The sequence below is a fragment of the Phyllobates terribilis genome, unplaced genomic scaffold (assembly GCF_046119375.1).
Source record: "Phyllobates terribilis strain yellow unplaced genomic scaffold, ASM4611937v1 Scaffold_25__1_contigs__length_18738178, whole genome shotgun sequence".
Lineage (NCBI taxonomy): Eukaryota > Metazoa > Chordata > Amphibia > Anura > Dendrobatidae > Phyllobates > Phyllobates terribilis.
This window is the reverse complement of record NW_027362785.1, coordinates 12,958,689-12,981,259: the sequence shown is the minus strand read 5'-3', so window position 1 is coordinate 12,981,259 and position 22,571 is coordinate 12,958,689. Positions and strand designations below refer to the sequence as shown.

The 22,571-nt window shown below is 44.8% G+C and overlaps 1 protein-coding gene across 1 annotated transcript in view; it reads right to left on the bottom strand.

The window, feature by feature from the left end:
* The window catches only part of LOC141176406 (voltage-dependent calcium channel gamma-4 subunit-like), a 56,787-nt gene extending 45,154 nt beyond the window's left edge, over nucleotides 1-11,633 (bottom strand). The window contains exons 1-5 of the mRNA XM_073660390.1: nucleotides 11,439-11,633; nucleotides 8,376-8,512; nucleotides 8,014-8,165; nucleotides 7,669-7,848; nucleotides 5,682-5,765 (exon numbers count right to left, since the gene is read on the bottom strand). Of these exons, the coding sequence (XP_073516491.1) occupies nucleotides 5,682-5,765; nucleotides 7,669-7,848; nucleotides 8,014-8,165; nucleotides 8,376-8,512; nucleotides 11,439-11,633 (748 nt within the window). The remainder of the gene's footprint in view (nucleotides 1-5,681; nucleotides 5,766-7,668; nucleotides 7,849-8,013; nucleotides 8,166-8,375; nucleotides 8,513-11,438) is intronic.
* Between the last annotated feature and the right edge of the window lie 10,938 nt (nucleotides 11,634-22,571).

Sequence of the window (22,571 nt, the reverse complement as noted above, 5' to 3'; positions counted from 1 at the left end):
TATCTGGTGTTTCATCTCTCTGTTACATTGTATCTGGTTTTTCACCCCTCTGTTACATTGTATCTGGTGTTTCACCCCTCTGTAACATTGTATCCGGTGTTTGACCGTTCTGTTACAATGTATCTGGTGTTTCACCTCTCTGTTACATTGTATCCGGTGTTTCACCTCTCTGTTACATTGTATCCGGTGTTTCATCTCTCTGTTACATTGTATCTGGTGTTTCACCTCTATGTTACATTGTATCTCGTGTTTCACCCCCCTCTGTTACATTGTATCTGGTGTTTCACCTCTCTGTTACATTGTATCTGTTGTTTCATCTCTCTGTTACATTGTATCCGGTGTTTCACCCCCCCTCTGTTACATTGTATCCGGTGTTTCACCCCCTCTGTTACATTGTATCTGGTGTTTCACCCCCTCTGTTACATTGTATCCGGTGTTTCACCCCCTCTGTTGCATTGTATCTGGTGGTTCACATCTCTGTTACATTGTATCTGGGGTTTCACCTCTCTTCTACATTGTATCCGGTGTTTCACCCCTCTGTTACATTGTATCTGGTGTTTCACCCCCTCTGTTATATTGTATCTGGTGTTTCACCCCTCTGCTACATTGTATCCGGTGTTTCACCTCCTCTGTTACATTGTATCTGGTGTTTCACCTCTCTGTTACATTGTATCCGGTGTTTCACCCCCTCTGTTACATTGTATCCGGTGTTTCACCTCTCTGTTACATTGTATCTGGTGTTTCACCCCTCTGTTACATTGTATCTGGTGTTTCATCTCTCTGTTACATTGTATCTGGTGTTTCATCCCTCTGTTACATTGCATCCGGTGTTTCACATCTCTGTTACCTTGTATCTGGTGTTTCACCCCCTCTGTTACATTGTATCCGGTGTTTCACCCCTTCTGTTACATTGTATCCGGTGTTTCACCCGCTCTGTTACATTGTATCCGGTGTTTCATCTCTCTGTTACATTGTATCCGGTGTTTCACATCTCTGTTACATTGTATCCGGTGTTTCACCCCTCTGTTACATTGTATCTGGTGTTTCACCCCTCTGTTACATTGTATCCGGTGTTTCACCCCCTCTGTTACATTGTATCCGGTGTTTCACCTCTCTGTTACATTGCATCCGGTGTTTCACATCTCTGTTACATTGTATCCGGTGTTTAATCTCTCTGTTACATTGTATCTGGTGTTTCACCCCTTTGTTACATTGTATCCGGTGTTTCACCCGCTCTGTTACATTGTATCCGGTGTTTCATCTCTCTGTTACATTGTATCCGGTGTTTCACATCTCTGTTACATTGTATCCGGTGTTTAACCCCTCTGTTACATTGTATCTGGTGTTTCACCCCTCTGTTACATTGTATCCGGTGTTTCACCCCCTCTGTTACATTGTATCCGGTGTTTCATCTCTCTGTTACATTGTATCCGGTGTTTCACATCTCTGTTACATTGTATCCGGTGTTTCACCCCCTCTGTTACATTGTATCTGGTGTTTCACCCCTCTGTTACATTGTATCCGGTGTTTCACCTCTCTGTTACATTGTATCTGGTGTTTCACCCCTCTGTTACATTGTATCCGGTGTTTCACCTCTCTGTTACATTGTATCCGGTGTTTCACCCCTCTGTTACATTGTATCTGGTGTTTCATCTCTCTGTTACATTGTATCTGGTGTTTCATCTCTCTGTTACATTGTATCTGTTGTTTCACATCTTTGTTATATTGTATCTGGTGTTTCACCCCTCTGTTACATAGTATCTGGTGTTTCACCCCTCTATTACATTATAACTGGTGTTTCACCTCTCTGTTACGTTGTATCTGGTGTTTCACCCCTCTGTTACATTGTATCTGGTGTTTCACCTCTATGTTACATTGTATCTGGTGTTTCACCCCTCTGTTACATTGTATCCGGTGTTTCACCCCTCTGTTACATTTTATCCGGTGTTTCACATGTCTGTTACATTGTATCTGGTGTTTCACCCCTCTGTTACATTGTATCCGGTGTTTCACCCCCTCTGTTACATTGTATCCGGTGTTTCACCCACTCTATTACATTGTATCCGGTGTTTCACCCCCTCTGTTACATTGTATCCGGTGTTTCACCTCTCTGTTACATTGTATCCGGTGTTTCACCTCTCTGTTACATGGTATCCGGTGTTTCACCCCCTCTGTTACATTGTATCCGGTGTTTCACCCCCTCTGTTACATTGTATCCGGTGTTTCACCTCTCTGTTACATTGTATCCGGTGTTTCACCTCTCTGTTACATTGTATCTGGTGTTTCACCTCTCTGTTACATTGTATCCGGTGTTTCACCTCTCTGTTACATTGTATCTGGTGTTTCACCCCTCTGTTACATTGTACGTGGTGTTTCACCCCTCTGTTGCATTGTATCCGGTGTTTCACCCCTCTGTCACATTGTATCTGATGTTTCACCCCCTCTGTTACATTGTATCCGGTGTTTCACCCCTCTGTTACATTGTATCTGGTGGTTCATCTCAATGTTACATTGTATCTGGTGTTTCACCCCTCTGTTACATTGTATCTGGTGTTTCATCTCTCTGTTACATTGTATCCAGTGTTTCACCCCTCTGTTACATTGTATCTAGTGTTTCACCCCCTCTGTTACATTGTATCTGGTGTTTCACCTCTCTGTTACATTGTATCCGGTGTTTCACCTCTCTGTTACATTGTATCTGGTGGTTCACCACTCTGTTACATTGTATCTGGTGTTTCACCCCTTCTGTTACATTGTATCTGGTGTTTCACCCCCTCTGTTACATTGTATCTGGTGTTTCAACCCCTCTGTTACATTGTATCCATTGTTTCACATCTGTTACATTGTATCCGGTGTTTCACCCCCTCTGTTACATTGTATCCGGTGTTTCACCCCCTCTGTTACATTGTATCTGGTGTTTCACCCCCTCTGTTACATTGTATCCGGTGTTTCACCCCCTCTGTTGCATTGTATCTGGTGGTTCACATCTCTGTTACATTGTATCTGGTGTTTCACCTCTCTTCTACATTGTATCCGGTGTTTCATCCCTCTGTTACATTGTATCCGGTGTTTCATCCCCTCTGTTACATTGTATCTGGTGTTTCACCCCTCTGTTACATTGTATCCGGTGTTTCACCCCCTCTGTTACATTGTATCCGGTGTTTCACCTCTCTGTTACATTGTATCCGGTGTTTCACCCCCTCTGTTACATTGTGTCTGGTGTTTCACCTCTCTGTTACATTGTGTCTGGTGTTTCACCTCTCTGTTACATTGTATCTGGTGTTTCATCTCTCTGTTACATTGTATCTGGTGTTTCATCCCTCTGTTACATTGCATCCGGTGTTTCACATCTCTGTTACATTGTATCTGGTGTTTCACTTCTCTTCTACATTGTATCCGATGTTTCACGCCTCTGTTACACTGTATCCGGTGTTTCACCCCCTCTGTTACATTGTATCCGGTGTTTCACCTCCCTGTTGCATTGTATCCGGTGTTTCACCCCCTCTGTTACATTGTATCCGGTGTTTCACCCCCTCTGTTACATTGTATCCGGTATTTCACCCTCCTCTGTTACATTGTATCCGGTATTTCACCCCCCCTCTGTTACATTGTATCCGGTGTTTCACTCCCCTCTGTTACATTGTATCTGGTGTTTCATCTCTCTGTTACATTGTATCCAGTGTTTCACATCTCTGTTACATTGTATCTGGTGTTTCAACCCCTCTGTTACATTGTATCTTGTTAACGCTTCAGTTCAGCCCTCAGGCTCGGACTATTTTAGGAAACCTTTCCTTTCCTATTTGAATCCAACAAGTGAACTGGAAACATGAAAAGTGATTGTCCAGTGCCAGGTACTGGGCCCGCACCATCATTTGTGCTTTTTGACGCCCTCTCGGGGTCAGATCTTGTCTCGTCTGTATGTGGTCACAAATGTGATGTTATGAGATGAGATGCCGAGGGGGGGGGGCAATAATCCAGGCAGGCAATGATCCAGGGGGGCAGTGATCCAGGCGGGCAATGATCCAGGCGGGCAATAATCCAGGGGGGCAATGATCCAGGGAGCAATGATCCAGTGGGGCAATAATCCAGGGGGGCAATGATCCAGGGGGCAATGATCCAGGGGGGCAATGATCCAGGGGGGCAATGATCCAGGGGAGCAATGATCCAGGGGGGCAATGATCCAGGGGGGCAATGATCCAGGTGGGCAATAATCCAGGGGAGCAATGATCCAGGGGGCAATGATCCAGGGGGGCAATGATCCAGGTGGGCAATAATCCAGGGGAGCAATGATCCAGGGGGGCAATAATCCAGGTGGGCAATGATCCAGGCGGGCAATAATCCAGGGGGATAATGATCCAGGGGGCAATGATCCAGGGGGCAATAATCCAGGGGAGCAATGTTCCAGGGGGGCAATGATCCAGGGGGGCAATGATCCAGGGGGGCAATGATCCAGGGGAGCAATGATCCAGGGGGGCAATGATCCAGGGGGTCAATGATCCAGGGGGCAATGATCCAGGGGGGCAATGATCCAGGGGGGCAATGATCCAGGGGAGCAATGATCCAGGGGGCAATGATCCAGGGGGGCAATGATCCAGGTGGGCAATAATCCAGGGGAGCAATGATCCAGGGGGCAATTATCCAGGGGGGCAATGATCCAGGCGGGCAATGATCCAGGGGGCAATGATCCAGGGGGGCAATGATCCAGGTGGGCAATAATCCAGGGGAGCAATGATCCAGGGGGCAATGATCCAGGGGTGCAATGATCCAGGCGGGCAATGATCCAGGGGAGCAATGATCCAGGGGGGCAATGATCCAGGCGGGCAATGATCCAGGGGAGCAATGATCCAGGGGGGCAATGATCCAGGCGGGCAATGATCCAGGGGGGCAATGATCCAGGCGGGCAATGATCCAGGGGAGCAATGATCCAGGGAGCAATGATCCAGGGGGGCAATGATCCAGGTGGGCAATGATCCAGGGGAGCAATGATCCAGGGGGCAATGATCCAGGGGGGCAATGATCCAGGGGGGCAATGATCCAGGGGGCAATGATCCAGGGGGGAAATGATCCAGGGGGGCAATGATCCAGGGGGGCAATGATCCAGGGGGGCAATGATCCAGGGGGGCAATGATCCAGGCGGGCAATAATCCAGGCGGGCAATGATCCAGGGGAGCAATGATCCAGGGGGGCAATGATCCAGGGGGCAATGATCCAGGGGGGCAATGATCCAGGGGGGCAATGATCCAGGTGGGCAATAATCCAGGGGAGCAATGATCCAGGGGGCAATGATCCAGGGGGGCAATAATCCAGGTGGGCAATGATCCAGGGGGGCAATGGGCCAGTTTGCAAGTTGCAGTTTTTCCATGTAATCATTTTACTGCCTCTTGTTTTTTTGCTGTCTAAACTAGAACTATAGTAACTCATTCCTGCCGTGCTGAGGTCCCTTTAAGTGCACATTGCAGCATCGGAGACACCAGGAGACTGGTGATGACCGCCGCCGGCGCCGTAAATGCAGAGTAATGACCGCACTGTGTAACCATTACCTATAAAGAGTTATTAGAAGTGGAGCGTAATAACTGTAATGTTATATACATATATATATGTGTGTAAATGCTACGTTCATAGGTATATGAGAGGTTGTCAGCTCTGCCCCCTGGTGGTGATATAGTGTAATAGTCACTTACGTAGCAGATATTCTGAGCTGTCATGGTCATAGTCATTGTCTTCTGGGAAGTGATTAATCCTGAAGCAGTTTCCCTTGTAGAGACCTGAAGAAACAGAATAAATCATAGAGGCTGATCACGTCCCTAAAATATGGGCTACGTCCGACCATATATTATCTGCTAATAGAGGAAAACAATCCCACTGTAACGGGTAACAACCAGGGGGTCACATAGATCCCACCTCTGCCATCAATTTGTCAGGGGATGCAACTCCGCTGCCTCCAATCGTCAGGACAATTACAGAATTGACTGACGAGTGATGGACGAGGCCGCGGCTGCTTCCACTACTGGGCCGGTTATTGGGGAACTAACAGTGAGCGTATGGTGTATACACCTCCAACTCCAACACATGGAATATATATACCCTGATATGGTCACTGCCAACTCCACAATAACAAAAGGAACTATTCGCTGCCACCACCAATCGTTTATACAGGTGGATTGGACGCCCATTAAAGGTAGAGTATGGCTTCAGGAGTGCGGTTTATAGAACAAGAGGAACAGAACTATTCAATTTTATATATTTAATCCAGAAAGGTAGGCAGTGTTAATAAAAATATACAAAAGATGATACAAAAAGGGAACAAAACTATACAATATATACAATTACATAGAATAAAAAGGAGTAACGAAAGAAAAGTACTAAACCTGGTGTCATGGACATGGTCCAGAGCTTAGCGGAAGGAGGTGCTCCTTAGGAAAATGTACAGAACCCTCAGCAAGCTGTACTTTCCAGGACTGACCAAGACCCAAATTCTGTTTTTTATTAGATCAAGGTTACACCCACACACCTCCCCTTGATGAACTCATGTGGAGGCTTGTTGTGGGATGTGCTTGGCCCTTCAGGATTTTATAAGATCCCCAACTTACAGGATATCTTCGCCCCTGGAGGTTCCAGGCTGTAGATATTGATGTCATGTGTCTTATCACGATTTTATGTTTATATAGGGATCAAAAATGGCATGAATAGTATCATCCATCAGACCGTTATTAAGATGGAGGGGTTAGAATGGCCCCACAGTGATGTAAGTGAATGTGTCACGTCCTAGGTATTGGAGTAGAAGACCTAACTCCGGTAGCAGAGGATCAAGACATCAGTATAGAAAGCCTAACTGCTATTATAAAAGATCCCACCATCCTGGTAGAAGACCCAAATACCTTGGTAGAAGACTTAGATATTAGAGTAGAAGACCAAGCTCTTGTAATAGAGGACCGAAACACCATGGTAGAAGACTGAGATATCAGAATAGAAGAGCTCTCTGCCATAGTAAAAGACTCAACCATCATGGTAGAAGAACAAGACATCAGTAGACACAGCCATATTAGTAGAAGTCCCGGACATTGGAGTAGAAGATCCAACTGACACAGTAGAAGACCAAGACATCAGAATAGAAAAGTTAACTATCATAGATGAAGACACAACCATCTTGGTAGAAGACCCAACCATCCGAGAACACCGAGGCATTGGAGTAGAAGACCTAACTCCAGTAGCAGAGGATCAAGACATCAGTATAGAAAATAGAAAACTTACCTGCTATAATAAAAGACCCCACCATCCTGGTAGAAGACCCAAATACCTTGGTAGAAGACTCAGATATTAGAGTAGAAGACCAAGCTCTTGTAATAGAGGTCCGAAACACCATGGTAGAAGACTGAGATATCAGAATAGAAGAGCTCTCTGCCATAGTAAAAGACTCAACCATCATGGTAGAAGAACAAGACATCAGTGGACACAACCATATTAGTAGAAGACCCAACCATCCGAGAACACCCAGGCATTGGAGTAGAAGACCTAACTCAAGGTAGCAGAGGATCAAGACATCAGTATAGAAAGCCTAACTGCTATTATAAAAGACCCCACCATCCTGGTAGAAGACCCAAATACCTTGGTAGAAGACTCAGATATTGGAGTAGAAGACCAAGCTGTTGTAGTAGAAGACTCAAACACCATGGTAGAAGACTGAGAACTCGGAATAGAAGAGCTCGATATCAGAATAGAAGAGCTCTCTGCCATAGTAAAAGACTGAACTATCATGGTAGAAGAACAAGACATCAGTAGACACAACCATATTAGTAGAAGACCCAAGTATCTTGGTAGAAGTCCCAGACATTGGAGTAGAAGATCCAACTGACACAGTAGAAGACCAAGACATCAGAATAGAAAAGTTAACTATCATAGATGAAGACACAACCATCTTGGTAGAAGACCCAACCATCCGAGAACACCTAGGTATTGGAGTAGAAGACCTAACTCCAGTAGCAGAGGATCAAGACATTAGTATAGAAAACCTACCTGCTATAATAAAAGACCCCACCATCCTGGTAGAAGACCCAAATACCTTGGTAGAAGACTCAGATATTGGAGTAGAAGACCAAGCTGTTGTAGTAGAAGACTCAAACACCATGGTAGAAGACTGAGACCTCGGAATAGAAGAGCTTTCTGCCCTAGTGGAAGACTCAACTATCATGGAAGAAGAACAAGGCATCAGTACATCCAACCATCTCACTATGGTAGAGGACCCCACTAAGAGTCCCCGACCCCCCACCAAATGCCACATCTCACACCCAAGTGCGCGATGGCAGCGGCCATGGCTGTCAGCTCCAATGAACATTCATCCGAAAAGTGAATAACGGGGAGAGGAGAAGATGACTCACGTGTGTATTCCGCCAACACCGACCGTCGTCTCATGGGCAAAGTCCACAGGTGGAGGACACGGCTCGGCCGCCGCTGCACGGCCGCCGCTGAGACGCGGCTCAGTGTCACTCAAGCTGGAGAAGTTTTCAGGAGTTTTCTGGCAAAAAAAAACTTTCAAAAATTTTGTGCAACTTGAAACTGCAAATAATTTGCAACTTTAATTCAATGGAATCTCAGGAACTGCGTCCTCTGGGGAATAATTCAGTACACCCTTATGAAGGGCGGGGCACCCTGAGGCCACACCCACTTGTTACATATATACACATCACCTGATCTGATCCATCCAATCAGCATTCAGATGGAGGTGGGAAATCCGCAGAAAATGAGGATCTAGTGACATCTGCACTCCCCTGGATTTTGGGGTCCTCTGCCATTCTTCCTGGCAGATCCTCTCCAGTTCCGTCAGGTTGGATGGTGAATGTTGGTGGACGGCCATTTTCAGGTCTCTCCAGAGATGCTCAATTGGGTTTAGGTCAGGGCTCTGGCTGGGCCAGTCAAGAATGGTCACAGAGTTGTTCTGAAGCCACTCCTTTGTTATTTTAGCTGTGTGCTTAGGGTCATTGTCTTGTTGGAAGGTGAACCTTCGGCCAAGTCTGAGGTCCAGAGCACTCTGGAAGAGGTTTTCATCCAGGATATCTCTGTACTTGGCCGCATTCATGTTTCCTTCAATTGCAACCAGTCGTCCTGTCCCTGCAGCTGAAAAACACCCCATAGCATGATGCTGCCACCACCATGTTTCACTGTTGGGATGGTATTGGGCAGGTGATGAGCAGTGCCTGGTTTTCTCCACACATACCACTTAGAATTATCACCAAAAAGCTCTATGTTCATCTCATCAGACCAGTGAATCTTATTTCTCATAGTCTGGGAGTCCTTCATGTGTTTTTGAGCAAACTCTGTGCGGGCTTTCATATGTCTTGCATTGAGGAGAGGCCACTCTGCCATAAAGGCCTGACTAGTGGAGGGCTGCAGTGATAGTTGACTTTGTGGACCTTTCTCCCATCTCCCTACTGCATCGCTGGAGCTCAGCCACAGTGATCTTGGGGGTCTTCTTTACCTCTCTCACCAAGGCTTTTCTCCCACGATTGCTCGGTTTTGGCCAGGTCTAGGAAGACTTCTGGTGGTGGTCCCAAACTTCTTCCATTTAAGGATTATGGAGGCCACTGTGCTCTTAGGAACCTTGAGTAATGCAGAAATTCTTTTGTAACCTTGGCCAGATCTGTGCCTTGCCACAATTTTGTCTCTGAGCTCCTTGGGCAGTTCCTTTGAGCTGATGATTCTCAATTGGTCTGACATGCACTATTAGCTGTGTGGTCTTATATAGACAGGTGTGTGCCTTGCCACAATTCTGTCTCTGAGCTCCTTGGGCAGTTCCTTTGAGCTGATGATTCTCATTTGGTCTGACATGCACTGTGAGCTGTGTGGTCTTATATAGACAGGTGTGTGCCTTGCCACAATTCTGTCTCTGAGCTCCTTGGGCAGTTCCTTTGAGCTGATGATTCTCATTTGGTCTGACATGCACTGTGAGCTGTGTGGTCTTATATAGACAGGTGTGTGCCTTGCCACAATTTTGTCTCTGAGCTCCTTGGGCAGTTCCTTTGAGCTGATGATTCTCATTTGGTCTGACATGCACTGTGAGCTGTGTGGTCTTATATAGACAGGTGTGTGCCTTGCCACAATTCTGTCTCTGAGCTCCTTGGGCAGTTCCTTTGAGCTGATGATTCTCATTTGGTCTGACATGCACTGTGAGCTGTGAGGTCTTATATAGACAGGTGTGCGCCTTGCCACCATTCTGTCTCTGAGCTCCTTGGGCAGTTCCTTTGAGCTCATGATTCTCCTTTGGTCTGACAAGCACTGTGAGCTGTGAGGTCTTATATAGACAGGTGTGTGCCTTGCCACCATTCTGTCTCTGAGCTCCTTGGGCAGTTCCTTTGAGCTGATGATTCTCATTTGGTCTGACATGCACTGTGAGCTGTGAGGTCTTATATAGACAGGTGTGTGCCTTGCCACCATTCTGTCTCTGAGCTCCTTGGGCAGTTCCTTTGAGCTCATGATTCTCCTTTGGTCTGACAAGCACTGTGAGCTGTGAGGTCTTATATAGACAGGTGTGTGCCTTGCCACAATTCTGTCTCTGAGCTCCTTGGGCAGTTCCTTTGAGCTGATGATTCTCATTTGGTCTGACATGCACTGTGAGCTGTGTGGTCTTATATAGACAGGTGTGTGCCTTGCCACAATTCTGTCTCTGAGCTCCTTGGGCAGTTCCTTTGAGCTGATGATTTTCCTTTGGTCTGACATGCACTGTGAGCTGTGTGGTCTTATATAGACAGGTGTGTGCCTTGCCACAATTCTGTCTCTGAGCTCCTTGGGCAGTTCCTTTGAGCTGATGATTCTCCTTTGGTCTGACATGCACTGTGAGCTGTGTGGTCTTATATAGACAGGTGTGTGCCTTGCCACAATTCTGTCTCTGAGCTCCTTGGGCAGTTCCTTTGAGCTGATGATTTTCCTTTGGTCTGACATGCACTGTGAGCTGTGTGGTCTTATATAGACAGGTGTGTGCCTTGCCACAATTCTGTCTCTGAGCTCCTTGGGCAGTTCCTTTGAGCTGATGATTTTCCTTTGGTCTGACAAGCACTGTGAGCTGTGAGGTCTTATATAGACAGGTGTGTGCCTTGCCACAATTCTGTCTCTGAGCTCCTTGGGCAGTTCCTTTGAGCTCATGATTCTCCTTTGGTCTGACATGCACTGTGAGCTGTGTGGTCTTATATAGACAGGTGTGCGCCTTTCCAAATCAAGTCCTATCAGTTTAATTAAACACAAAGAGTGAAAAATGTAAAGGGGTCTGAATTCTTTCTGTACCGACTGTATATACAGTAGTGATATACACAGGGTATATAGACTCACACCGTGCTCCTGCTGACAGTCCAGCGCACAGTGTGCTGTATGTCACCTTACATTGTGGGTGGGGGGCACAGTGCACATGTCGGGGGGGATGACTGGAGGACCCTGTGACATGGCCCTTTTACCTCCGTCACTATCTTATTCTCGCTGTGATTTGCATTTTGTCCCCTTCTGGCTCCGGCTTCTCGCTCGTCGTCATCGTCACTTTTTCTGCTGTTGCCTGGAGCCGGCGCCGTTGACGCCATGAAGATGAATAATTCGAATACGGAGATGAACTGTGAGCAGCACCAAAGACCCCCGAGAAATCCCACCAGGTGCATCATCGGTACAGGGATTATAATATATTCTGGATTAATGGTAACGTCCCTGGTGGTCTAGGGTAGTAGATGGGTTAATGATAACATCCCTGGTGGTCTAGGGTAGTAGATGGGTTAATGATAACATCCCTGGTGGTCTAGGGTAGTAGATGGGTTAATGGTAACATCCCTGGTGGTCCTGGGTAGTAGGTGGGTTAATGGTAACCTCCCTGGTGGTCTAGGGTAGTAGAAGGGTTAATGATAACCTCCCTGGTGGTCTAGGGTAGTAGATGGGTTAATGGTAACATCCCTGGTGGTCCTGGGTAGTAGGTGGGTTAATGGTAACATCCCTGGTGGTCTAGGGTAGTAGATGGGTTAATGATAACATCCCTGGTGGTCCTGGGTAGTAGATGGGTGAATGATAACCTCCCTGGTGGTCTAGGGTAGTAGAAGGGTTATGATAACCTCCCTGGTGGTCTAGGGTAGTAGAAGGGTTAATGATAACCTCCCTGGTGGTCTAGGGTAGTAGAAGGGTTAATGATAACATCCCTGGTGGTCTAATGTAGTAGATGGGTTAATGATAACATCCCTGGTGGTCTAGGGTAGTAGATGGGTTAATGATAACATCCCTGGTGGTCTAGGTTAGTAGATGGGTTAATGATAACATCCCTGGTGGTCTAGGGTAGTAGAAGGGTTAATGATAACATCCCTGGTGGTCTAGGGTAGTAGATGGGTTAATGATAACATTCCTGGTGGTCTAGGGTAGTAGATGGGTTAATGATAACATCCCTGGTGGTCTAGGGTAGTAGATGGGTTAATGATAACATCCCTGGTGGTCCTGGGTAGTAGATGGGTTAATGATAACCTCCCTGGTGGTCTAGGGTAGTAGAAGGGTTAATGATAACCTCCCTGGTGGTCTAGGGTAGTAGAAGGGTTAATGATAACCTCCCTGGTGGTCTAGGGTAGTAGAAGGGTTAATGATAACATCCCTGGTGGTCTAATGTAGTAGATGGGTTAATGATAACATCCCTGGTGGTCTAAGGTAGTAGATGGGTTAATGATAACATCCCTGGTGGTCTAGGGTAGTAGAAGGGTTAATGATAACCTCCCTGGTGGTCTAGGGTAGTAGAAGGGTAAATGATAACCTCCCTGGTGGTCTAGGGTAGTAGAAGGGTTAATGATAACATCCCTGGTGGTCTAAGGTAGTAGATGGGTTAATGATAACATCACTGGTGGTCTAGGGTAGTAGATGGGTTAATGATAACATCCCTGGTGGTCTAGGGTAGTAGATGGGTTAATGATAACATCCCTGGTGGTCCTGGGTAGTAGATGGGTGAATGATAACCTCCCTGGTGGTCTAGGGTAGTAGAAGGGTTATGATAACCTCCCTGGTGGTCTAGGGTAGTAGAAGGGTTAATGATAACCTCCCTGGTGGTCTAGGGTAGTAGAAGGGTTAATGATAACATCCCTGGTGGTCTAATGTAGTAGATGGGTTAATGATAACATCCCTGGTGGTCTAGGGTAGTAGATGGGTTAATGATAACATCCCTGGTGGTCTAGGTTAGTAGATGGGTTAATGATAACATCCCTGGTGGTCTAGGGTAGTAGAAGGGTTAATGATAACATCCCTGGTGGTCTAGGGTAGTAGATGGGTTAATGATAACATTCCTGGTGGTCTAGGGTAGTAGATGGGTTAATGATAACATCCCTGGTGGTCTAGGGTAGTAGATGGGTTAATGATAACATCCCTGGTGGTCCTGGGTAGTAGATGGGTTAATGATAACCTCCCTGGTGGTCTAGGGTAGTAGAAGGGTTAATGATAACCTCCCTGGTGGTCTAGGGTAGTAGAAGGGTTAATGATAACCTCCCTGGTGGTCTAGGGTAGTAGAAGGGTTAATGATAACATCCCTGGTGGTCTAATGTAGTAGATGGGTTAATGATAACATCCCTGGTGGTCTAAGGTAGTAGATGGGTTAATGATAACATCCCTGGTGGTCTAGGGTAGTAGAAGGGTTAATGATAACCTCCCTGGTGGTCTAGGGTAGTAGAAGGGTAAATGATAACCTCCCTGGTGGTCTAGGGTAGTAGAAGGGTTAATGATAACATCCCTGGTGGTCTAAGGTAGTAGATGGGTTAATGATAACATCACTGGTGGTCTAGGGTAGTAGATGGGTTAATGATAACATCCCTGGTGGTCTAGGGTAGTAGAAGGGTTAATGATAACATCCCTGGTGGTCTAGGGTAGTAGAAGGGTTAATGATAACATCCCTGGTGGTCTAGGGTAGTAGATGGGTTAATGATAACCTCCCTGGTGGTCTAGGGTAGTAGAAGGGTTAATGATAACCTCCCTGGTGGTCTAGGGTAGTAGAAGGGTTAATGATAACCTCCCTGGTGGTCTAGGGTAGTAGAAGGGTTAATGATAACCTCCCTGGTGGTCTAGGGTAGTAGAAGGGTTAATGATAACATCCCTGGGGGTCTAGGGTAGTAGAAGGGTTAATGATAACATCCCTGGTGGTCTAAGGTAATAGAAGGGTTAATGATAACATCCCTGGTGGTCTAAGGTAATAGAAGGGTTAATGATAACATCCCTGGTGGTCTAGGGTAGTAGAAGGGTTAATGATAACATCCCTGGTGGTCTAGGGTAGTAGAAGGGTTAATGATAACCTCCCTGGTGGTCTAGGGTAGTAGAAGGGTTAATGATAACCTCCCTGGTGGTCCTGGGTAGTAGAAGGGTTAATGATACCATCCCTGGTGGTCTAGGGTAGTAGAAGGGTTAATGATACCATCCCTGGTGGTCTAGGGTAGTAGAAGGGTTAATGATAACATCCCTGGTGGTCTAGGGTAGTAGAAGGGTTAATGATATCATCCCTGGTGGTCCTAGGTAGTAGATTGTGTAGTGATGATGCCCCCGGTGGTCGAGGTGATGATCGTATCTCATGACGAGTGAACGATGTCAGACAAGTGTTTCTATGGGAGAGAGTTGTGGAGGAGATGTGACACTGTGGCATCGAGCGCTGTTCACACTGCAGATAATCGCCGCGCGCTCTGCTCTGCAGATCCCTTCTGTCTTCGCCTCTTTTCTTCACCAGGCTTCGTATTTTAGCTTCATATTTTCGTCTCGTTGTTGTTGGTTTCCCCTTTTTCCGCTATGGGGGAGGGGGACGTGGTGGTGGCGGTTGTCACTCCCTGCGCAGACCCCCGCCATGTTCAGACTGTGTCTGCAGAGTATCGCGCCCTCCACTGACTATTGTTACATGGTCTCTTAGTTTATCCACAACTTCACTCCAGTTATTCATTAGTCGTCTATAAAGGTCACAATGTGGCGGTGGCCTCCAGGTCCGAGAGCTTCACTGGAGCGGAGCTGTCACAGTGTATCAGGTCAGACGGCGGCGAAGCTCTGCTCCGAATGTAGTCATGTCATCAGTGTGTGTAGTGTTCATCATCTGAATGTAGTCATGTCATCAGTGTGTGTAGAGTTCATCATCTGAATGTAGCCATGTCATCAGTGTGTGTAGAGTTCATCATCTGAATGTAGCCATGTCATCAGTGTGTGTAGAGTTCATCATCTGAATGTAGCCATGTCATCAGTGTGTGTAGAGTTCATCATCTGAATGTAGTCATGTCATCAGTGTGTGTAGAGTTCATCATCTGAATGTAGCCATGTCATCAGTGTGTGTAGAGTTCATCATCTGAATGTAGTCATGTCATCAGTGTGTGTAGAGTTCCTCATCTGAATGTAGTCATGTCATCAGTGTGTGTAGAGTTCCTCATCTGAATGTAGCCATGTCATCAGTGTGTGTAGTGTTCATCATCTGAATGTAGTCATGTCATCAGTGTGTGTAGTGTTCATCATCTGAATGTAGTCATGTCATCAGTGTGTGTAGAGTTCATCATCTGAATGTAGCCATGTCATCAGTGTGTGTAGAGTTCATCATCTGAATGTAGCCATGTCATCAGTGTGTGTAGAGTTCATCATCTGAATGTAGTCATGTCATCAGTGTGTGTAGAGTTCATCATCTGAATGTAGCCATGTCATCAGTGTGTGTAGTGTTCATCATCTGAATGTAGTCATGTCATCAGTGTGTGTAGTGTTCATCATCTGAATGTAGCCATGTCATCAGTGTGTGTAGAGTTCATCATCTGAATGTAGTCATGTCATCAGTGTGTGTAGAGTTCATCATCTGAATGTAGTCATGTCATCAGTGTGTGTAGAGTTCATCATCTGAATGTAGTCATGTCATCAGTATGTGTAGAGTTCCTCATCTGAATGTAGTCATGTCATCAGTGTGTGTAGAGTTCATCATCTGAATGTAGCCATGTCATCAGTGTGTGTAGTGTTCATCATCTGAATGTAGTCATGTCATCAGTGTGTGTAGTGTTCATCATCTGAATGTAGCCATGTCATCAGTGTGTGTAGAGTTCATCATCTGAATGTAGCCATGTCATCAGTGTGTGTAGAGTTCCTCATCTGAATGTAGTCATGTCATCAGTGTGTGTAGAGTTCATCATCTGAATGTAGCCATGTCATCAGTGTGTGTAGTGTTCATCATCTGAATGTAGTCATGTCATCAGTGTGTGTAGTGTTCATCATCTGAATGTAGCCATGTCATCAGTGTGTGTAGAGTTCATCATCTGAATGTAGTCATGTCATCAGTGTGTGTAGAGTTCATCATCTGAATGTAGCCATGTCATCAGTGTGTGTAGAGTTCATCATCTGAATGTAGCCATGTCATCAGTGTGTGTAGAGTTCATCATCTGAATGTAGTCATGTCATCAGTGTGTGTAGAGTTCATCATCTGAATGTAGCCATGTCATCAGTGTGTGTAGTGTTCATCATCTGAATGTAGTCATGTCATCAGTGTGTGTAGTGTTCATCATCTGAATGTAGCCATGTCATCAGTGTGTGTAGAGTTCATCATCTGAATGTAGTCATGTCATCAGTGTGTGTAGAGTTCATCATCTGAATGTAGCCATGTCATCAGTGTGTGTAGAGTTCATCATCTGAATGTAGCCATGTCATCAGTGTGTGTAGAGTTCATCATCTGAATGTAGCCATGTCATCAGTGTGTGTAGAGTTCCTCATCTGAATGTAGTCATGTCATCAGTGTGTGTAGAGTTCATCATCTGAATGTAGTCATGTCATCAGTGTGTGTAGTGTTCATCATCTGAATGTAGTCATGTCATCAGTGTGTGTAGAGTTCATCATCTGAATGTAGTCATGTCATCAGTGTGTAGAGTTCCTCATCTGAATGTAGTCATGTCATCAGTGTGTGTAGTGTTCATCATCTGAATGTAGTCATGTCATCAGTGTGTGTAGAGTTCCTCATCTGAATGTAGTCATGTCATCAGTGTGTGTAGTGTTCATCATCTGAATGTAGCCATGTCATCAGTGTGTAGAGTTCATCATCTGAATGTAGTCATGTCATCAGTGTGTGTAGAGTTCATCATCTGAATGTAGTCATGTCATCAGTGTGTGTAGAGTTCATCATCTGAATGTAGCCATGTCATCAGTGTGTGTAGTGTTCATCATCTGAATGTAGTCATGTCATCAGTGTGTGTAGTGTTCATCATCTGAATGTAGCCATGTCATCAGTGTGTGTAGAGTTCATCATCTGAATGTAGTCATGTCATCAGTGTGTGTAGAGTTCATCATCTGAATGTAGCCATGTCATCAGTGTGTGTAGAGTTCATCATCTGAATGTAGCCATGTCATCAGTGTGTGTAGAGTTCATCATCTGAATGTAGCCATGTCATCAGTGTGTGTAGAGTTCCTCATCTGAATGTAGCCATGTCATCAGTGTGTGTAGAGTTCCTCATCTGAATGTAGTCATGTCATCAGTGTGTGTAGTGTTCATCATCTGAATGTAGTCATGTCATCAGTGTGTAGAGTTCCTCATCTGAATGTAGTCATGTCATCAGTGTGTGTAGTGTTCATCATCTGAATGTAGTCATGTCATCAGTGTGTGTAGTGTTCATCATCTGAATGTAGCCATGTCATCAGTGTGTGTAGAGTTCATCATCTGAATGTAGTCATGTCATCAGTGTGTGTAGAGTTCATCATCTGAATGTAGCCATGTCATCAGTGTGTGTAGAGTTCATCATCTGAATGTAGCCATGTCATCAGTGTGTGTAGAGTTCATCATCTGAATGTAGCCATGTCATCAGTGTGTGTAGAGTTCCTCATCTGAATGTAGCCATGTCATCAGTGTGTGTAGAGTTCATCATCTGAATGTAGTCATGTCATCAGTGTGTGTAGTGTTCATCATCTGAATGTAGTCATGTCATCAGTGTGTAGAGTTCCTCATCTGAATGTAGTCATGTCATCAGTGTGTGTAGTGTTCATCATCTGAATGTAGTCATGTCATCAGTGTGTGTAGAGTTCCTCATCTGAATGTAGTCATGTCATCAGTGTGTGTAGAGTTCCTCATCTGAATGTAGCCATGTCATCAGTGTGTGTAGTGTTCATCATCTGAATGTAGTCATGTCATCAGTGTGTGTAGAGTTCCTCATCTGAATGTAGTCATGTCATCAGTGTGTGTAGAGTTCCTCATCTGAATGTAGTCATGTCATCAGTGTGTGTAGAGTTCCTCATCTGAATGTAGCCATGTCATCAGTGTGTGTAGTGTTCATCATCTGAATGTAGTCATGTCATCAGTGTGTGTAGTGTTCATCATCTGAATGTAGTCATGTCATCAGTGTGTGTAGAGTTCCTCTCCTGAATGTAGTCATGTCATCAGTGTGTGTAGTGTTCATCATCTGAATGTAGTCATGTCATCAGTGTGTGTAGTGTTCATCATCTGAATGTAGTCATGTCATCAGTGTGTGTAGTGTTCATCATCTGAATGTAGTCATGTCATCAGTGTGTGTAGTGTTCATCATCTGAATGTAGCCATGTCATCAGTGTGTGTAGAGTTCCTCTCCTGAATGTAGTCATGTCATCAGTGTGTGTAGAGTTCCTCTCCTGAATGTAGTCATGTCATCAGTGTGTGTAGTGTTCATCATCTGAATGTAGTCATGTCATCAGTGTGTGTAGAGTTCCTCATCTGAATGTAGTCATGTCATCAGTGTGTGTAGTGTTCATCATCTGAATGTAGTCATGTCATCAGTGTGTGTAGTGTTCATCATCTGAATGTAGCCATGTCATCAGTGTGTGTAGAGTTCCTCTCCTGAATGTAGCCATGTCATCAGTGTGTGTAGAGTTCCTCTCCTGAATGTAGTCATGTCATCAGTGTGTGTAGTGTTCATCATCTGAATGTAGTCATGTCATCAGTGTGTGTAGAGTTCCTCTCCTGAATGTAGTCATGTCATCAGTGTGTGTAGAGTTCATCATCTGAATGTAGTCATGTCATCAGTGTGTGTAGAGTTCCTCTCCTGAATGTAGTCATGTCATCAGTGTGTGTAGAGTTCATCATCTGAATGTAGTCATGTCATCAGTGTGTAGAGTTCATCATCTGAATGTAGTCATGTCATCAGTGTGTAGAGTTCATCATCTGAATGTAGTCATGTCATCAGTGTGTGTAGTGTTCATCATCTGAATGTAGTCATGTCATCAGTGTGTGTAGAGTTCATCATCTGAATGTAGTCATGTCATCAGTGTGTGTAGAGTTCCTCTCCTGAATGTAGTCATGTCATCAGTGTGTGTAGAGTTCATCATCTGAATGTAGTCATGTCATCAGTGTGTAGAGTTCATCATCTGAATGTAGTCATGTCATCAGTGTGTGTAGTGTTCATCATCTGAATGTAGCCATGTCATCAGTGTGTGTAGAGTTCATCATCTGAATGTAGTCATGTCATCAGTGTGTGTAGAGTTCATCATCTGAATGTAGTCATGTCATCAGTGTGTGTAGAGTTCCTCTCCTGAATGTAGTCATGTCATCAGTGTGTGTAGAGTTCCTCTCCTGAATGTAGTCATGTCATCAGTGTGTGTAGAGTTCATCATCTGAATGTAGTCATGTCATCAGTGTGTGTAGAGTTCCTCTCCTGAATGTAGTCATGTCATCAGTGTGTGTAGAGTTCCTCTCCTGAATGTAGTCATGTCATCAGTGTGTGTAGAGTTCCTCTCCTGAATGTAGTCATGTCATCAGTGTGTGTAGAGTTCCTCTCCTGAATGTAGTCATGTCATCAGTGTGTGTAGAGTTCCTCTCCTGAATGTAGTCATGTCATCAGTGTGTGTAGAGTTCCTCTCCTGAATGTAGTCATGTCATCAGTGTGTGTAGTGTTCATCATCTGAATGTAGCCATGTCATCAGTGTGTAGAGTTCCTCATCTGAATGTAGTCATGTCATCAGTGTGTGTAGAGTTCCTCATCTGAATGTAGTCATGTCATCAGTGTGTGTAGAGTTCCTCATCTGAATGTAGTCATGTCATCAGTGTGTGTAGAGTTCCTCATCTGAATGTAGTCATGTCATCAGTGTGTGTAGAGTTCCTCATCTGAATGTAGCCATGTCATCAGTGTGTGTAGAGTTCCTCATCTGAATGTAGTCATGTCATCAGTGTGTGTAGTGTTCATCATCTGAATGTAGTCATGTCATCAGTGTGTGTAGAGTTCATCATCTGAATGTAGCCATGTCATCAGTGTGTGTAGAGTTCCTCATCTGAATGTAGTCATGTCATCAGTGTGTGTAGAGTTCCTCATCTGAATGTAGCCATGTCATCAGTGTGTGTAGAGTTCCTCATCTGAATGTAGTCATGTCATCAGTGTGTGTAGAGTTCATCATCTGAATGTAGCCATGTCATCAGTGTGTGTAGAGTTCCTCATCTGAATGTAGTCATGTCATCAGTGTGTGTAGTGTTCATCATCTGAATGTAGTCATGTCATCAGTGTGTGTAGAGTTCCTCATCTGAATGTAGTCATGTCATCAGTGTGTGTAGAGTTCCTCTCCTGAATGTAGTCATGTCATCAGTGTGTGTAGAGTTCCTCTCCTGAATGTAGTCATGTCATCAGTGTGTGTAGAGTTCCTCTCCTGAATGTAGCCATGTCATCAGTGTGTGTAGTGTTCATCATCTGAATGTAGTCATGTCATCAGTGTGTGTAGAGTTCATCATCTGAATGTAGTCATGTCATCAGTGTGTGTAGAGTTCCTCATCTGAATGTAGTCATGTCATCAGTGTGTGTAGTGTTCATCATCTGAATGTAGCCATGTCATCAGTGTGTGTAGTGTTCATCATCTGAATGTAGTCATGTCATCAGTGTGTGTAGAGTTCATCATCTGAATGTAGTCATGTCATCAGTGTGTGTAGAGTTCATCATCTGAATGTAGTCATGTCATCAGTGTGTGTAGTGTTCATCATCTGAATGTAGTCATGTCATCAGTGTGTGTAGAGTTCCTCTCCTGAATGTAGTCATGTCATCAGTGTGTGTAGAGTTCCTCATCTGAATGTAGTCATGTCATCAGTGTGTAGAGTTCATCATCTGAATGTAGCCATGTCATCAGTGTGTGTAGAGTTCCTCTCCTGAATGTAGTCATGTCATCAGTGTGTGTAGAGTTCATCATCTGAATGTAGTCATGTCATCAGTGTGTGTAGAGTTCATCATCTGAATGTAGTCATGTCATCAGTGTGTGTAGTGTTCATCATCTGAATGTAGTCATGTCATCAGTGTGTGTAGAGTTCATCATCTGAATGTAGCCATGTCATCAGTGTGTGTAGAGTTCGTCATCTGAATGTAGTCATGTCATCAGTGTGTAGAGTTCCTCTCCTGAATGTAGTCATGTCATCAGTGTGTGTAGAGTTCCTCTCCTGAATGTAGTCATGTCATCAGTGTGTGTAGAGTTCCTCTCCTGAATGTAGTCATGTCATCAGTGTGTGTAGTGTTCATCATCTGAATGTAGTCATGTCATCAGTGTGTGTAGAGTTCCTCTCCTGAATGTAGTCATGTCATCAGTGTGTGTAGAGTTCCTCTCCTGAATGTAGTCATGTCATCAGTGTGTGTAGAGTTCCTCATCTGAATGTAGTCATGTCATCAGTGTGTGTAGAGTTCCTCTCCTGAATGTAGTCATGTCATCAGTGTGTGTAGAGTTCCTCATCTGAATGTAGTCATGTCATCAGTGTATGTAGAGTTCCTCATCTGAATGTAGTCATGTCATCAGTGTGTGTAGAGTTCCTCTCCTGAATGTAGTCATGTCATCAGTGTGTGTAGTGTTCATCATCTGAATGTAGCCATGTCATCAGTGTGTGTAGAGTTCCTCTCCTGAATGTAGTCATGTCATCAGTGTGTGTAGTGTTCATCATCTGAATGTAGCCATGTCATCAGTGTGTGTAGAGTTCCTCTCCTGAATGTAGTCATGTCATCAGTGTGTGTAGAGTTCCTCTCCTGAATGTAGTCATGTCATCAGTGTGTGTAGTGTTCATCATCTGAATGTAGCCATGTCATCAGTGTGTGTAGAGTTCCTCATCTGAATGTAGTCATGTCATCAGTGTGTGTAGAGTTCCTCATCTGAATGTAGCCATGTCATCAGTGTGTGTAGAGTTCCTCTCCTGAATGTAGTCATGTCATCAGTGTGTGCAGAGTTCCTCTCCTGAATGTAGTCATGTCATCAGTGTGTAGAGTTCCTCATCTGAATGTAGTCATGTCATCAGTGTGTGTAGAGTTCCTCATCTGAATGTAGTCATGTCATCAGTGTGTGTAGAGTTCATCATCTGAATGTAGTCATGTCATCAGTGTGTGTAGAGTTCCTCTCCTGAATGTAGTCATGTCATCAGTGTGTGTAGAGTTCCTCTCCTGAATGTAGTCATGTCATCAGTGTGTGTAGTGTTCATCATCTGAATGTAGCCATGTCATCAGTGTGTGTAGAGTTCCTCATCTGAATGTAGCCATGTCATCAGTGTGTGTAGAGTTCATCATCTGAATGTAGTCATGTCATCAGTGTGTGTAGAGTTCATCATCTGAATGTAGTCATGTCATCAGTGTGTGTAGTGTTCATCATCTGAATGTAGTCATGTCATCAGTGTGTAGAGTTCATCA